At 34.7% G+C, this 19,216-nt stretch overlaps 1 protein-coding gene across 7 annotated transcripts in view; it reads right to left on the bottom strand.

Moving 5' to 3' along the window:
* Positions 1-19,216, bottom strand: part of Aldh1a1 (aldehyde dehydrogenase 1 family member A1) — a 149,394-nt gene that overhangs the window by 64,572 nt on the left and 65,606 nt on the right. For 2 of the 7 annotated variants that reach the window (XM_071600566.1, XM_071600567.1), the window contains one exon: positions 18,190-18,322. The exons of 4 other annotated variants lie outside the window; for them this stretch is intronic. In XM_071600566.1, the coding sequence (XP_071456667.1) occupies positions 18,190-18,265 (76 nt within the window). In that variant the 5' untranslated portion in view covers positions 18,266-18,322. Of the gene's footprint in view, positions 1-18,189; positions 18,323-19,216 lie in introns of those variants that run through there. One more of the 7 variants, XM_071600569.1, reaches the window with a different exon arrangement.

Genomic DNA, 19,216 nt, shown 5'->3' with positions numbered 1-19,216 from the left:
CAAAATCTATTACTGCCATCTTCCATAGCAACAATGTCGCAGATGGTCCATGACTGCTCTGTGTCCACTCCCAGAAATTTACTCTTTCTCTTCGGGGTTCCATTCTACATCCTACCAGCACCTCTTCCACAATCTCTTTCCTTTATCTACAAGTGGGAAGCTAGATGAGGCCAGAAGTCAGCTCTGACTATACAAATAGAGTTGATACCTAGGGAATGGAAGGACGGTGATGTGGAAGAAATCTGCCAAGGTGACCTCAAAGAGTAAAGCTTCCCTGCCAACAGGGGAGTGGAACTGATTTTATCATCAGGACACTGGATTCCTGGGCAATATTTATAGAAGCTTAGTCTTACCCTGATAAATACAACTGGTCTGTTTATAGGTACCTAGATGTAGACATTGTCATAACTACAGGAATCATAAAAGGTAATAGAAAGGCTTGGGGATTTGGCTCAGTGGCAGAGTGCTTTCCTAGCGCACAAGGACCTGAGTTCAGTCCTTCAACTGTGGGGTGGGGGTGGGGGAGTAATAGAATGACCAGAGAACCTAATAGCAAAACTCAACCTCTCAACATCCTCTTAAATCTTTTAAATTCAATTAATGATACCTATGTCCACATGTTGTAGGACTTTGTCAATTCATAGGGAATATTTGACTTTCTACTCCAGTTTTTCCACTATGCTTATTAAATATCAAAAAGTCCACAAAATTTAGTTGCATCTTGGTAGATAATGGAAGAAAATGACTAACTATTCTTCAAAGGAATTGCATCAATTTGCACGTCATAAGCAGTGACTGAGATTTCCATTATTTCAAAATCACACTGAGACTTGTTATTACACACTTTTGAATTTCTGCCAGTTTAATGGTATGAAATAGGATCAATGCATTGCCCAGCTTCGAGGGATGCTATTTTTATTATATGCATATGAAGGGTGCCCCCTAGAATTGATCAGTATACAGCCCATGGAGCTTCATATGGCAACCCTGGTATGAAACATATCTCAGTGTGACTTTAATTTAAAATGACTTGTTTTTTGTGATAAATTTTTTATCACTTCTTTGATGGTTATTTATATTTCTTCATATGTAAAGTATATATTTGTGTCTTTTGCTAACTTTTCAATTGCTTGTATAGCTTGTATATAATACCTTGTCAGATTTATCTGTTACAAATAACTCTTCACCATTTATGACTTGAACTTTATGCTTCTTAGGGTGTCTTAATGAACAGAATTTCTTTATTTTTATAAGATCAATTATATCATTTTTCTTTTGTGGTAAATGCTTTTATTGTATTTTCAAGGAGTTATTCCTTGTCCTGAAGTCAGAAAAACTTAATGCTAGGTATTTTTTTTTTTTAAATGGACAATTTTATTTTTCACATTTAGCTTTGTTTTTATTTTCTAGAATTGAGCTTGTCTTTCTGTCACCCAAACACTATTCATGAATAGTGTTCCTTTTTTACTCTCATTCATAAACTGTTCAATACATGCATTACTTTGTTTTTTTATTTGATTCAACTTAGTCTTTGTTGAAATGTATACAGTTAGACCTCATAATATGGAGACTTTTTTTTCTATATTTCTTATTTATTTAAAAAGTTACCATAACTACTTTCCATATTTCCACACGGTTTTAGTTGCATATTTATGTACATTTTTGCAGTGTTTTGTTATTCGTTTGCCTGTTGCTGTTGAGCTGAACTTTCCTCAATGTATTTGATATTCCATAGAATGCTTATAGTGAACATTTTATGCACATAACTTTTACTTTTGCTAAATAATATCCTTAAGATATTATTTGGTTCAGGGTAAGGCTATTCTGTGTTTTTAAGTACCATAAAGTAAATGTCATAATTCCAAAACGATAATCTCACTCTAACCTCTCATTTGCCTGCTCTAAGTTATCAGCCATCAAACGATACTTCAACTTAGTTTTAGTTTAAATGCGTCTGATTGCCTGTGAGAGGGGCCACATAACCTTGAGCCGTACGTCGTGCACGTGTCTTCGTGTGCGGGCCTCATGCTCACTCCCTTCAGGCCGATTTGTCAGTGTTCACACGTAGGTTGAACCAGCTGAAGGAGCTATTCAGAGCTTGCAGACTTAAACTAGTAGTTTGAATTTTTCCCAGGACTACCATCTATCTTGAGCCTGCCTAGCCTCCCCCCCCCCCCTATTCCATCCTAAGAGACAAATCAACCTGGTTGATCTCCAGCATCTGAATAGGGGCAGTGAAGTCCCTCTTCAGCTGCTTGCTGGCACAGATGCACCACCGCCTCCCTGAAACTCCTGCCACCTATTCCTCCGGGGGCTGTGGTTGAACTACTGCCCTGCCTGGAGTTACCTGCAAGAATGGGATTCAAAGATGAGGGTGGGAGGCAGGGATGCAGAGCATACGCACTCACCCTCACGCCATCACCAAGCTCAGCAGGCCCTTCACCTCTGACCTGCCCAGCCACTCCATGCAGGAACCGGAGCACTCTGTAGGCTGTTTATACAGAGCCTGGAAACAACTCAGGGGGTCTAGGAGGAGATGCAGACAGGACTGGTCTCTGCTTCTTCACCTTGGTGAAGAATAATTTCCTAGTCCTCTCATTCTCTCCCCTACACCTTACATTGCTCCTAGCTAATGCCTGAACACAATTAAAACAAAATAAGATTCCAGATTCTTATATTAAATGGTTATTAAAATTATGATGCTTCCAACCAAATGAATCTAGTTTCTCAAAAATAACTTATGCTAAGGGAATTCTTCTAACAGTGTGGCTCAACAGGGTGGCAGAAACATGTTGGCATAGTCATTTATTTGCAAAGCTGAAGACCTTCTGTGGTTTGGAAGCATTTTCAAATAGTGGAACAAAACATTATATAACAATCCAAGAGATTAGAGACCTGAATAATGCAGTATATTGCAAGTATTTCCTTCTGGGACTTGGCCCCATTGGCTCCTATCCAGGACTCTGTATTTCCACTTACTTATATGTGAACAGTTGCTTTAAGACTCACACATTTTAAGATAAACTAGGCTATTATATGTTCTTGAAATAATATGTTTGAAATCATGTTCTAATCTCTTTAGTGATGTTCCCTTCTCATGCATATCTACAAAATGGCTATTAGTGAACAGAAGACAAGTATTTTCACAGCACTTGAACTATGACTATTAGGCAAATTCGGAAACATTTTACTTTGATTTTTTTCCTCAGGACAAGGTACTCCCTCAAGGGCTTGCCAAGATGGCGATTGCATTCACAAGACCAGCACACAGGAGTCACGCAATGCCGGGTGGCATTGTGCACACACAAGGGAAGGCAGTCACATATCACTGCATTTCCTGGGTTTTGACAAGTCAAGCAGGAATTAAAGATTTGATGCAAACAGCAACACCTATTGCAAAAATGCTCTTGTCTATACCACCACAGCAACCACAGACAAACAAGGCTTCAGGTATGTACACAAGGTATACGCCCTGTTACAAAAGCTCGTACATAAGGGCCCTTTGAGTTACAAAGAGCACAAGGTTAGGAGAATGTCATGGGAAATGATAAAACTGCAGATTATCTTTTTATGGGTTATATAATCGCAGGTGTGGAAATTCATTTATGTTCTTTATCCGAATCAAATAATGCTGACTCACTATGCAAGAAAATAAAGGTCGAACCATAATTGTGGGTTAAATCCAGAGAAAAGTACATTACCTCAGACTAAAAATATGATCTCTGTCAGTAGATGTGGTGTGGAATCACATGCCCACTTGTGGCTTTTATGGAACATGTCGAATTAGCCATCAGCACGGTGACACCATTCAGAGCTCCTCAAGACCCTCCTAGTGGTGCCATCTACCAGAAATGTCATAGCTCAGATCCATTCTCCACTGTCAGAGAAGTGGCTCTGTTTTCATAGGTGTATGTGTTCTGAACCAGTGGCTTTATCCTTTAAAGGCTTTATCCTAGAAGAGATGACAACTGGGAAGTACAGTGGGATCATCTGGTTTTAAATGTTTCATTTTACAAGTTAAAGCAAGAGTAACAAAATATTCATTAGTATTACAAACCACCTATAAAAAATACCAAATACCAATTATCTGGGGCAAGTAGAAACTTATTAATGGCTTCCTATTGAAACCTGTCTGCCTGCAGTGATAAAAGTACCAGGATTATTGGATAATTTTCCTAAATGCCTTGTTTCTTACTTAGTGACTTAAATTTTCTATACTGGTTTTATAATTTTCAGAAACTTGGGACAAATGATTAGCAACTGGGTGGTGGTGGTGGTTGCAGTTATCAGCCTACAGGTTTCCAAATAGACACCATATTTTAGTTCCCTGCCTTTCAAGGGTCCATGAACTACAGATTACTGATTTATTTTTCTTTCTTTCTTTCTTTCTTTTTAATCTTCACTTTACTAGAAAGATATATTTGCTCATTTTCCTCTGCTTCATATCCTGACTTAATCTGGAAGACAATTCTGATCTACATTTTTGGCTCTTTAATGACTAGATTTCTTGATATAGTCTCAAGTATTAGTTCTTTGATCTTCTACTGAAACCTGCTACTCACAGAGGGAGTTATTGTGTATGCTGGGGTTTGGGAGAAAGTGTGCTTTGAATAACCCTACTCCTGTTCTATGCTACTGCTCAGATCTTTATCTTATGTCTCTTAGTATTTTGTAAACGTGTTTCAGCTGTTGCCAGTGCGACTCTCTGGTAGCTTAAATACATGAAAGGGTGTGTGTTTATGAATAATGGAGTCTCTTTCATTCATCTTTGGCTTCTTCATGAGAAATGATTTTCTTAATAGCCCAACATGTTTTGAAAAGGCATATAAAATATTATAATATAGAATTAAGAGAATGCCCACTCTTTAAAAACAAAATCTAGAACCTGAAAAGGTTTATTACTGGAAGCATTTTCCACAGAGAAGTCCAGTTTGAACCAAGTAACTGATTTTTTTTTCTTTCATTTCCCCTTGTGCTGCTGGTAGTGAGAGGGTTCATTTTTCTTTTTCTTTTTCTTTTTTTTCCTAATCTTAGAAGTCCCTCTCAGTACAAATAAGCCAGGCTAGGCTTTCAGAGAATTTTACATAAGAAGAGGAAAAAATGAAATACAGAAAACACATGATGTGTTTTGGGGGAAAATAGGATCTATTTTCTTTCAGGGAAAAATGTGTGAATCTCCTTCAGGGTCAGACACTCACCATGGTCTTGAACATAGGAATGACTTAATGTGACTTGAATGAATGAATAAGCCAGTGACTATAATTCTAGAACCATGTGGATCACAAAGCCCTCATGGCTGGTACATGAGTAGTCTCTATTTTGATATTTTGAAGCCCCAGCCCCCCAAATAAGACTAATCTTCTTGCTCTACTTCCTTGTTTCCCAGGTCACATCTTTGACAAGGTGGAGATCACAGCATCTTCAAACTCTCATTATCCAGGTGCCTCCTGAACATGATAAGCAGAGGCTGGACACCACTGCTACCCAGTGAGGCACCAGGCTCCTGAACAGGTGGGGGACACCTCAAGCCGACCCGTCTCCTCCAAGCCACATTCCTTGGGGCAGGCAGAATAATCTTTTAAAAATCTCAAAAGAATCACTTCATTTCTTTGCTTTAAGCTTTCGGCCACTTTCAGTTATCTATAGGGAAAACTCCCAAATCCTTAAAAAGACATATTTTAAAAAATATTTGTAGAAATAGTTTAATATGACTTAAAACTGTATTTTTTTCAATTGAAAAATCCAAATTCAGTGTACAACCAAAAAGTAATGATATCAATTTAGATCAACATTTTAAAACATAGAAGGTAGCAGAAAAAAATAAGTGTGGATTGCATGTCCTAAGGGTAGGTATTATTTCATAAAATTTTCTTCAATTACATTTTATGGTAACATGATGCATGACATTACACATATACACTGGGTTAAATATGACATGATAAATATCATATCATTTCAACAAGTATTTGCTATAAATAATGTAAGGTAAATAATTCAATAAGTAATGCTAAAAATACTAATGAAAGTAATTATCTTTGCGAAATAACAGGAGGATAGAAATCCTAGATTTCTGAAAGAGAAACAGTATGATCCATTCAAAGAAACAACTTCTCAGGAGGAATGCCAGGGTTCTGTTGCAGCAGGGAGCTCTGCCCAGGAATTTTTTTAAAACCAGCTGTCACTGCCATGATTGGATGATGACCCACTGGGTCCACCAGTCTTACACAGAGAGCACTCAATGAGGAGAATCCTTTCCAATGCTGTGATTCCTTAGTAATAGTCTCAGATTCAGAATCACAATGCCTTTTCAATTCTTTATCCCTACCCACTTCAGGGTGATGTTATGGAATCTCAATGCTCTTCTAAGATGTTAGAAGATCTATATTTTGCTCTATAATTTAGAAAACTGTGAAACATAAACTATATTACCAATGCTATTGTGAACCAAGTCAGCCTATCCTAAAACAACAACAACAACAACAAAAAGAAAACAATTTGTGAGAAGGAACCAAAAGAGTCATTCCTAATTTCAGTATCTTTCATGGGTAAGAAAATGGCATAATGGCTTAATAGAAAACTTTGGTTACTATGTCTTAGGAAGACCAACTAATTAAACAATGATTATATCAAGATAGTCAATGATTACATTATGAATCATCCTCAAACCTTTTCCAAAGAAATCTCTTGGAGCTTATGTAGCTACCAAGGAACACAAATCAATATATGAAATTCACATGAATTTGAGAAATCTTACCTAAATATTGGCAGTGGAAATCAAAGAAGGAATGATAAACTTATTCTCCATAGAGGCCAGTGACTCCAATAGTTGATCAAAATGTAAATTAATGCTCAGTTAATTTAATTTTATTTTTTGTAACTATTGCAAATGATTGCTTTATTGATTACTTTTTCAGAAAGTCTGTTATTTGTATATAAAAATTATACTTATTTTCACATGCTAATTTTTTATTCTGTAACCTTACTAAATTTGTTTTTCAGTTGTAATTTTTTTTGCTTTGGTAAAATCTAGGTTTTTCTGTATATAAATCATGTCATCTTCAAATAGGAATAATTTCCCATTTGGATACCCTTCATTTTCTTCTCTTGTCTTATTACTTCGGCCAAGATTACCATTACTGTATGGAAGAACAGTGGTAGAAGTGGATATCCTTTTTTTATTCCTACCTTAGAGGAAAACACTTCAGCTTTTCATCATTCAGTATGACATTGGCTATGGGTTTGCCTTATGTAGGCATTATTTTGTTGAAGTAAAATTTTTCTAGTTTGTTGAGGGTTTTTTTCATAAATGGATGTTGAATTTTATAGATTGAATTTTTGGATCTGTTGAGATAATCATTTAATTTTTGTTCCTTATTCTGTTGATGTGGTATATTATGTTTATTGATTTACATATGTTGAAACATTATTGCAAGTGGTTCTTTTCATAATCTACTCATGCTTCCAATTTGGAAAATCCTAATATAAAATGAAGATGCTAGGTCAAGTGGATATAATGCTGATTCTAGTCAAGTGTCAGGCTTCCAGGCCCATCCTCCAAAAGTTAACCATGCATGTTAAGGGAAGGACTTGGATTCTTAGGACCTCTGTGTTCCTAATCATGCAACAAGTCTTTAAGTTCAATGGGCTTGCTTTTCAAGCCTTTTAATGTATGAGAATGTATTTGAGAATGCACTTTGCATTCTCAAACTGATTATTAGGTACTTATTTGCAATAGAATATAATCATTTGACTCAAATTATACACCTAGAAAGGGCAAATTAAACATTAACATGATTTTTCCCATCTTAAAAACATGAATTATTTTGCATTCAAATGTTTAAAGAATGGCTAACTAATATTTTCTCTATTAAAATAAAATATGAATAGATGAACTGATTCCCTTCCCTGCACCTGTTTGCAAATAAAATTGTTAATCATCTGCTTGCCTTGTTGAAAGCAGTTGGGGTTAAGAAGCTTTCAGTTTTTCCTGCAGCAATCTTTGTTTCAGAATCAAGATTCACACAGCCTTTCGATTTTACCTGTTGGGAATGTAGGCAGTAATATAGTGATGAATGTTTTGGCAATCAGGTACCACATCAATGACACTGCATTTTGAGAGAGGCGGGGAGGAGAACTGATTACATAAATGTCGTAACAGGTGATAACAAGGGCTAATTGCTTTGTGGTGAAAACCTTTCTCCTATATAATATTGAGAAAGGCCATGTCCAAAGTGCTTTGCCTTTATATAATGACTGGGGTTAAGTTAGTTTGATGCTAAAGTCCAGGGATAAAGTAAAAGTTATTCTTTAAAGGACTCCCTTCCCACTCCATTTGAATGCTTCATAATAGGATATTAGTGATGTGACCAAATTTCCAAAGGAAAGCTTTTTAGCTTTAAAAGAAGTCTAAAGAGATATTTAAACATTTGTTAGAAGGAGTGTAGTGTTTTCCTACACTCAACACTAGACAATATACTGTAAGAGGAAATTTTTTTAATAATACTTTACCAGTTATTTATTGAGTACCTACAATATTTCATGCACTATGCTTTAGAATTATTTATGAGGAATGAAAATGCTATAATAGATCACTAAATATCCTGCCAGTCTTGATCCTTTCAATCTTCTCTCCAAAAATTCAGATAAATTCTTCTGACACAACAGTGAGTTTTAGTAACCTCACTGCAAACGCTAAAGATTGTTAGCATTGTTAGTATTATTGTTCTCTGGATGCAAAAATCCAAGCTCTTCAGCATGCTGTATCAAAGCTGTTTTGTGTTCTAGGCCTTCTCTATCTCCCAGCCTCACCTCTCTACTTTGTCCATAGATGCTGAGCTTTACCGTGTTACTTTGGTTTCCCGAACAGAATGCCCTGGTCTGGGTTATGTGAATTTGAATGTGCTGTTTGCTCCATCTGTAGAGATCTTTCTTTATTTTCTTCCTTTTTTTCTCTTTGTTTATTTATTTTACCTATTTTTTTAATTTGTTGTTTGTTACTTTTTTCACTTGGTTAATTACTACTTCAGCTCTCAACCTTAATGTGACTTTATTCTAGGGAACGTCCCCCAAACAGTTTAAATCTGGGGCCAGCATGCTTCCTTCAATCTCTTTCAACATCTAATACATCTGATGACTTCTGGCCATGAAACTCACCATATTATGGTGTCTGTGAATCTGTAAAATCCACTTATCATTACAGAACTGTGTCTTGCTAGCATTATATCTCTAGAAGCTGAGAGTAGGTGTGTTAAACAAATTGCTAAATACATGAATACCTTGTATCATGGTCTTAGGGGGTGACATAAGAAATCTTTGTATATTAGGTTCCTAAGTGTTATATTAAAATTTGTTATGAAGGCAAGCATCTTCATAACAAATTTTAATATAACTCTTAGGAACCTAGTATAGTGTTAAATGGTTAATCACCATAATTTAGAAGCCTAAATTCCAAAAGAGTTCTGAGCAGCAAAATATGGAATGATTTAGAAACACTCTGGCAGTAGCATTGGCAGTGTGAAGAGATTGTTTAATATATTGTGTAGAGTAAATCCTTGTGAGGAGCTGAACTATAAAAAGTAACTGTGCTTCCATTTTTAGGCACCACCCTTTAGTCCAGCATGGTGCCAGGTACATGCTGTCTCTTGCTTTGCAGACTAGGATAGAGTTACACTCTCTGCCTTGCATTTCATTCCCTTGACTACTTACATAATCCTTCTGGCTATGCCTATCAATTTTCAGACCAAAAGGAATCCCATCATGAGTGCACTAAGTCATATACTTGGCTGCATCACACAAATGTGTTTTACCTGGATTATGTCTGACAGTGCCAGCCCCCAAGTGATGGTAATTTCATTGTACTTGACACAAAATCTCCCTAGAGACAAGGGGGATGGGATGCCTAATAGATAGGAAATAAAGCCTGTTAAGCATAATCATTCATGACAACTTGTCTTCTTTCAACAACTTGTGACTTTAAAAGTGCATTCTCATAAAGGTATTTAGAATTTATCTATTGCAATGAAATGGTGTCAGCGCCAACCCCCTTTGAACACTTTGTATTTTTTCGAAACTATCACACTGTGATCATCTGTGAAATACTTCCAGAGGAAAGATGGTTCAATTTAAAAAAAAAAAATATTTTAAGCAACAGACAGGCCACCATGATAACTTGAAAAAAAGTGTGTCAAATTAAAATACACAGAAATTACAAAAAGGCAATTGAGAAAGAAATTATTCATGAGTAGAGGGACAGAGAGTAAATCTTGGCTGCAAACAATAAAGCAATCATAATGGTGCCCATAGCTCACTCTTGGGTGCACAAATTTATGAGCTAATAGAGAACAGAGTGCTAATGCATTAGATTGGCAGACAGTGCCAAGAGAACTGAAGTACCATTTCACAGTGTTCTTTAGATGCATATTTTGATAACTAAGATGAAGAAAAGTGGGTTCAGTGCATCAAAGTTATCCTTCCAGAGAATTTTATTTCTCAAACAAAAACATTGAAGCTACTCAAAAAGATTTTATTGGGCACTTTTAGATATTCACATGTGCTCATTTGTAGAAGCTGGCTCCCAGAAGTGGAGACTTTTGAGTATAACGAGAGCCCTTGTCTCCAAGGTGATCTTCAAAGTCAAGAAACATTTAACGAAAATTATTCATCATTAATTATGATCTCATTTTTTGCATTGTTACAATCTGAACATCCATTGTTGTCATTGATTTATCCAAGTTAAGTAAAGTCCTAGGGAAATTCTGTTTAAAGTATTACCCAAACAAGCCTTAAGAAGTACAGATACAAGAGGAGGCTGATGTTTACACAGAGTCACAGGCAGTTGGATCTGAGCTGAGAACTGGCACGTGCATTCTAGGCTGGTTCTACTTCTTACTCTGTACCTTGGGGATCATTCTGCACTGCCTTTCACTATACAATGATTCTCAAACTCAATCATGTGGTATACTTTTTAAAATACAAATTTCTGCTTTTCACTCTCTAGGGATTCTCATTTGGCAGATTAAAGTAGAGCCCAGAATTTTGATTTTCTAAAAAGTTGAGAAACTGCTCATGCTTCTGTTATGGGACAAACTTTGAGAAATGGAGCAATATATGCATCTCCCAATCTGCTCCTTTTTACTGAAGAGGGAAGCAGAGGGTCCATATTGGATCTGAGCACAGCAGAAGGTGTTATGGTCTTGGACCACTCGGTAGGAGTAATGCACTTTCACAGGAATCTAATCAGGCAAGGAGGGAGGAAGGCGTACCCATTTGGACCCAGCTCACAACATTCTGAGTTTGTGTCAGCACAAAGGAGGTGGGAAATGAATGGCTACCTAGACAAAAAGCCCAGAGTAGTCTAGGGAAGAGTGAAGAATATGGAAGAAAATTTCAACACATTCTTTAGTTCTCCATCTCTATTCTTACAGTTCAAAATACAAAAAGACACATACATGTAAAGAAGCAAAGCTGACTTACATTTGTGCTACCTATCGGAACATGAAGGGCCTTCATCACATACAAAGTGACAACTCCCATCAGCTTTATGTTCAGAGAATAACAAGTTTGGATATTTTTTTTTAAATAAAGAGGACAAGGAATTATTGTGCTTTAAACAGAATATGTTTGAATTTAAGCATGTATTTATGTGTTGTGAACCATATAAATAAGTATTCACATATGTGTGGCTAAATATGGCATTATGCTTTTATGAAAAACATATTTTCCAGTAGGTATATTAAAATATGAAAAAGATTTAGTTAGCTCATAAACTTGTAAGGAGTATCAAGAGGAAACTCCCTTTTTACATTCTGTACAGCAAATCCCACTATAACCGTTGCCATTAAGTAAAAATATGTGAAACAGTGTTTTTTCTATGCCTTGACTGATGTATTACTGGTTACGAATGGGATTATACACAATAAAATACCAGTATAAAAACTGTCGGGTGTATTTTAACAGACTTCCTGTGATGGGATTTGTCTTGTAGAAGCTATTTTTTCTTAAAGCAATGAGGCTACATGCTTTTCTTATTTGCACATCATTCTCTGCATAGAACAATCCTTTATCACTGAAATTCACTGCATCATCATGGAGTCACCAGACAGTTCAGAATATTTATAGTGCCATGAATTACATTGCTGATGTAGATATTACAATGCCTCTCTATTCAGAGGACATTATAAATAGCAACATAACAAGGCATCTGCTTTTTCTGAAGGAAATTGCAGGAGCACTCTGTATAATTTTAAATGGAAGGGAGAATAATTTGTGAACCTAGAACTGGCTTATGCCATTTACTCATGAAGTCTTTTAAGTTCACCCCAAGTCCAGACACAAAATTATCTGTAAGGCAGAACAGATTTTGCAAACTGAAGCAATTTTAATTTTAATTATCAGTTGGTTCCCAGTCCTTTAGATACTTTCTCACTGACTGGTCTCTGGTAGGAAAATTCACATAAAACAGACAATGAAAGTTTGTATTCTGACTTTTTTCCAAAACATATTTTTAAAATCATATGATTTTTAAGGAAAATAATTTTATATGATTTTTGTTGCAAAGATTGTCTTTTTTCATTTCATTAAAGTGCCAAATACAGGAAGTCGCTTGAAAACATTTTTAGAGAAAAATAAGGTAGACAATTTCAATAAATTAAATCATGAATAATGAAAATATTTAATTTCTGAAATACTTACTAGGTGTCTAGATTTAACATATATTTTTACATGTGGAATTAGTGGAGACTTTAAGTCAATTAAACCAAAGCACATTACATCAAGAGTCTGAATGCTATTTATCCATTTACTTGGAGAAGGGAAGGTTATATTCAGTTTTGCTTGTTTCTTAATGGTGACAAGGTAGTATAAAATAATATAATAGAACAAATCTGCAAGCTTTTTTCCCATTAAAATGATAAAACTTTCTCTAAAGGGTGGACATTCTCCAGAACATATAGGAGAGATATAAAACTAGAGAAAATAGTGCAATATAACTTGCACTAAACATTGATTTTTTAATGGTTGCTATAACTCTGCAAATTTTCTATTGTTCCCAAGACTAGGAAAATGAATGGTAGAGTGAATATTGAGAATGTTCATAGTCTCATTTTCCAAGTTGTGACTTTAAAAACATCTGTATATACATACACATACATATAAAACACCCAACTTGTCTACTCCAAATCCTTTCTCTACATCAAAAAGCTACTCTTATGAACAAAGAAATTCATTGAATTTTCCCTTTGTTTCCTTGAAAGTAAAAACACAATAAAATTCAATCAAATTAAAAGGGGCATAAGAGATGTTTTAAATGTGGCAACATTTGAGTTATTTGTATTCTATAGAGAAAATTATGAATGCAAGTATTAGATATTAGAGTCATTTTATGACAAAAAAAATGACAGAGTAGGTTAATAAGCTAATACCAGAAACTGATATGAACCAAGTAGACATCCATTACTCTGCATAATCTATAAAACCCAGACATTTTGTCAAGATATTACGTTTTATATTTGATAACTAACTTACTTCTTTATCAGAATACAGTATTTTAAATGTTTGTTACATTTTCAGATGCAATGCCTTTTAAAAATACAAAAGCATATCCTATTATTAACAAATACATATTTTAAACAATTATGATGGTTACTTAATTTTATCCTGCTGTTCAGCACAATAGCCTAAGGTCACCTGTGTCTACTGAGTGTATAAGGAAGGGCGACTGTAGAACTTATCTTTAATTTTACTTTTAAAAATGTTAAATATGCTTGCTACAATTTCCTCAACTAGAAATTTTATGAATCTCAATACAGATGAAATATTTATGGTAAAAATTTAGCCTTTAGATTGAGATTTGCTGTAAGTATAAGATATGCATTGGCTTTTGAAGATTTAGTTACTAAAAAATGGAAAAAGAAAAGGAGAATGCTCATATTTCTTTTTTATATTATTTACATATTGGTTAATATTTTACATATGTGGTGTTAAGTAAAATGTGACTGAAAAATTTCAAATTCACCTGTTTTAATTTTTAAATGACTAATAGAATACATAAAATTACATAAATTACACCATATTTTAATTAAAAATCCTGAATTATTACTTCATTGTAAAAAGGTTTCATTATTCTTTCAACTTTCATATACACTTTAACAGTGTTTTCAAAGTAATACTAGGAGATGAGTAAAGCAGGTATTGTTTTAATTTTACAGTCAAGAAAGTTGGAGTTAATTTTCCCTTTTGGATTCATATATAATTCATTTGCTCTCGCAAACAAAATTAAAACTCATAACTTGTTAGTCTGTTCCGTAGACATAAGCATTGCAGCAGAAATAAATATAATAGGCTAAAGACAGACCCAACCATATAACTCATTGAATTTTCATTTTCAATAAAAAATATTTATCATATTTTATTATTTAATTTATGTTTTAAAAGAGCCACAAACTACCTGGATATATAGTATCCCCCAAAATACAACATATTTATTTAAATTATTCTGTATAACTTATCTAAGTGAACCTATGAAAAAAGTTCTACCTTGAAAATTTTCCTGAAAATTTTTGAGAAGCAATTTTGCACTACAGTCAATTAAAACCTATTTTTGATTAATGATATATGCAATGCTTTCATGCTATCTTTTACTTAAAGATAAGGAAAAACAACTTAGCTAGTGCTTTTATGAATCTAGTGGGCTCTGAGGAGAATATCTTTCAGATAAGTCCTTAATATCCCTTTTGGAAGAGTATTAGTAGTTTCTTATTCAATGTAGATTTCTTAAGTAGCTGACATTTATTTTGTTTCCTACCACCTGATCTTGGTACCTTAAAATCTGTTTTTCATTTGTTTTACATTTATTCATGTTCTAATGGCTCTCAGTGATTTTCAATTAGAATTTTCTTAAGGAGTGAGTTTTGAGATCTTTCTTCCTACACAATGAATATTGTTGGTACCTATGTATTGGAGAAAAAATAAAAAACCTATTTGCTAAACAATAATGACTCATTCATATTTATTATCTACTTAATAGTCACTAATTTTAATCATTAAATTGGCGGTTCACTTAAATACAGTAAGTGGCAAATATATTTAATTATATTGCATATCATGTTTCTTTTGAAATTTTTATGAATTTCATTGAAATTCAGGACAGGCTTAAACCACATCGATTTTTAAGAATGCAGTGTCTTATCTTTACAACAAAAGTCTTTGCAAATCTATCATCAAAAGCAAAGCTTCCTTTGGGGCATCAAACCATACCACACTGCCAGACTGTCAACGTTTGGGATGTAATGGAGCCACAAAGCTTTTATATTTATTTCATTCTCACATTTATCAAATCATTGTGGTTGTCCAAAGAGATTATTCAGGCACATACTTCATTCACATAGATTTGAAGGGAGATTTTAATAAAACATGACAAAAAAGGAATTCAGTTTAAGAATAAAAACATGAGCTCACCCACAACTATCACCCACACGACTCATTTTGTAAATCATGTAATGGACTTTGTCATTTTGACACATAGAACATTTCTTTTCTTCTATCACCTTAGGATTAATCAGATTGTATAGTGGATATAAGGGAAAAAGGGATGGAGTTTGGAACTCCCAATGGCTCCTTTTGCTGTTTGTATCAGTGGAACATTTTGAAGTCAGGTAGATGTTAACCTAATAAGGGAAGCCCCACTGGCTTTCTGTCTCCTCCAGACAATAAAATGGCATAATTGTGTCTGTGCCTCTTTCTTCAATTGTTCTTCTATAACACAGTCTGAGAAGTAACATAGATTCTAATTAACTCAAATTAGACTAATGAGAGAGATGGTAAGTACTACAACATGAAGATTAAGAAAGTAATCCCAATTTTAAGCCTCAAAGATGTTGAGGACAAAGGAAATAAATGTTAAAGGGAAAGATTGGGCCACTGCTTCATGGATGTTGAAAGTAGCAATAGCCAATCAATGGCTTCAGCCCATTTGAATGAGCGTTCCTGATTTTCTACAAGGAAAAAATTTAGCACCTAAAATAACCCAAGCTTCACAATGACATTAAACCCTTTATTGCATTAGATTCTGCATTTATTATTAGCTGGGAAATGGGATGGGTGATGGTATTAGGAAGATTATTTATTTAAAACCTGTGTTTGACAATCTTCTGTTAAAATACAGAAAACTTGGAAAGATATTACATTATTAAGCATTAATAAACATTATTAAAGATATCAAGTAAAAGATGTATTGTGAGAACTTTTTTCTAATTTTATTGTTTGAACAAACCATCTTTTGATAAAAAGTACATGAATTAAGTTCCTTATTAAAATGTTCACACTTCCCATTTTCTCATAATTTAGTACACATTGAAAGTTGTTAAAATAGCCCTCAGCTTTTATACTGCAGCTTCTAATGTTCACAAACTTCTTCACTCTTCAATTATTTACTATGAAATTAAACTTGTGGTGGAGAGGAAATTTTTAATGCTGCCAAATTCTCTTACCATTTAAAATCCATGTTATATGATAAATTTAGTTGTAAATATGTTTGTATTTGCAATCCATTTGGTGCATAAAGCATTTAAGGTAGCAAATAAAATAAAAATTCATTATAATAAAAATAGAGCAATTTGACTAAAATTCAAAAATTAAAACATAAAGGATGAAAACTAAAATGAAAGCTGTTTATATCAGCCCAGAGGATATAAATTTGAACATTAAACAATTCTGGGTTTTAAAAAAGACAGAGTGAAAGGGAGATAATAATGCCAGCTGCATGATCCTTGTTATTAAAAAAGATGAAATCCCATTAGCTCCTCACAGGAAGCAATGCTTTCAAGAAATAGATTCTTTGAAGTTTTTGGAATAGGAACTTGTGTTATGGTACACCAAGTAATAATCTCCCCAACATACACAGTTTATAGTAGATGCTTGGCACATTTCACAAGGGAAATATGAATTGCTTTTCCAAATAATGCTAAAAAGAGAAATGAATGGTGAAATGGCTTAAGGCAATTCATCCAATCACAATTATTAGGCTCTTTGAGTTGATTTCTATCTCAACCCTTCCCTACTTCTCTCCCCACTTAGAGGTAACCATGTGCTCCAAGTTCCTTCTTCCACACTCCATGAGGGACATTATGGGAAAGCAAGTTTCAGATGCAATCCAGCACAGATTTCTCACCAAGGGTACACAACATTTAAATTCCCATTCTTTAAACTAGGTGAAGTCCCAGCTCTCCATCCACCGGACACTGACCAGTATCATGCATAAAAACTGCTCTGGGGCCTGTGTGACAATAGCTTTGAGGGAGAATCAGCTAGTCTTTAGTTATAATTAGGCAAGTTCTCTATTATACCTTGGGCCATGGGCAAGAATGAGAGTCCTAGAGCCAGGGCTCAGTTTTGAAGGATGGTAAGCATGGGTTCATCATGTTCTCATATCACCTTTACAATGGGAAAAAGGTATTTCAAATGTCTTTTTCTTCTACTGCAGATGGGAAGTGGTGTTAGAAGCCATCGGGATTTATGGGCCTGCCTGATGGCACACCCCTGTAATCCTACCTACTCTGGAGGCTGAGGCAGTAGGATCACCAAATTCAAGACCACTCTCTTCAATTTAGTGAGACCCTGTCTAAAAATAAAAAATTAAAAGGGATTTAGGGACTTGGCTCAGCATGAAGCCACACTCGGTTCAGTTCCTTGTACCCCAAACAGAAAACCTCATAGTTATTTAGTCATTACACTAAGAATTACAACTTTTGAGTTATAGAACACTGATTAATGTTTTTCAAATGGTCCAACTACCCTTGGGTAGTGGATTCCTCATTAGCATATTTCAAAAAATAAACTCACTCCAGCGTGTAAAGCACAGGTATTTCATCCACCCACACATTATTCTGTCTATACTAAAGTATTTAAAATAAATTACAGACAGCATAACAGGAGTTGCTATAATCTGGCCACCTGGAGACGTGAGGTTTTTCCTGAGATGTCTGTGTGAACTCTTTCCCTCGAATAACTGCTCATGAAAATATTGTTTATTAATACATGCAAGATACTTAATTTGTTGTAAATTTAAACATTATCTTTTTATGTGTAGGATTTTATGATTCTAGTTATTTCTGGAATGTCATTTAACTTATCCACTGAAACACTGGTAACTGGAATACAATGACTATTTACATATAATAGAAGCCAAGTGCCTACCCTGCTCAAGTGGAGCGTCCAGAGCTGCACAGCAAGTACCAGTGGAGATGTCATTCTCAGTCTTGTGGTTTTCCATTGAGTAATTTTTCTAAGTGATTTTTTTTTTTTTGGTAAAGGTCTTCCTGTTGTTTTTCTAGGAAAATTTACAGGAGAAATGTGTTTATGTTCTTTTACTTGTTTCACTTCCTCTCATTATTCAATAAAATGATTTAATACATTCTCTTTGGCTGGGTAAGAGCAAATTTCTACATTCTCTAATGACCCCTCACACACACCCAAAAAAGTATAGAATTTTACTGTAATTGGGTACTATTTTTGTTTAGCAAAATTTAAGTAGTGGCCTGTGCTTCACGGACATTATTAAACAGTCACCGCATAATAAGCCCATTTTCAAATAGAAATGGAAAATCTCTTCCATTTACTTTGTACTAGGGATTTAGAAAATTGGTGTACTTCAGGCAAAATTCTTAGACTTTTTTTTTTGTTTTCTGATAGGTTGAAGATATCTAAATGTATCATTTGATTCTTCTGTACTCTCAATGCCTTCTTCAAATGACATTCGTTCCTCCTGAGGAAATAATTTCACTTTGTGGAAATAGCACTAAACAGGAATTCAATAGGTCAAGTACCTTGTCCCATCTCTGCCAGCTATTTGATAATTGACTGCCTATGTCCTATAACTGCATTAAACCTGGATTGAAACATCTGAAAAGAGGCAATGATATGAATAAGAATGTCATAGGGTTTATAGAAGTAGTAAATAGGTGCAGAATGTCAGGGTCTTTTGTGTCCTCTTTTCCTGGCAATGTCTTGCTTCTCTAGGTCTCAGCTCAGGCTCTGCCTCCTCTGAGTAGCCTTCACTTGTGCCCTCTTATACTGTCCAATTGGATCACTCTGCTGTCCTTTGCTTATCTGTCATTGCACTTACTATGTGTACAATTTGCCCAATTCTCTGCTTCTCTGATAAGAACATAATTCAATATGTTGTTCCTTAGTTCCACTCCAAAATCAGAGCTAAGTGGAGAAA

The sequence above is a fragment of the Marmota flaviventris genome, chromosome 13, assembly GCF_047511675.1.
Source record: "Marmota flaviventris isolate mMarFla1 chromosome 13, mMarFla1.hap1, whole genome shotgun sequence".
Lineage (NCBI taxonomy): Eukaryota > Metazoa > Chordata > Mammalia > Rodentia > Sciuridae > Marmota > Marmota flaviventris.
The sequence above is the reverse complement of the archived record's forward strand: the minus strand, read 5'-3'. Positions and strand labels throughout refer to the sequence as shown.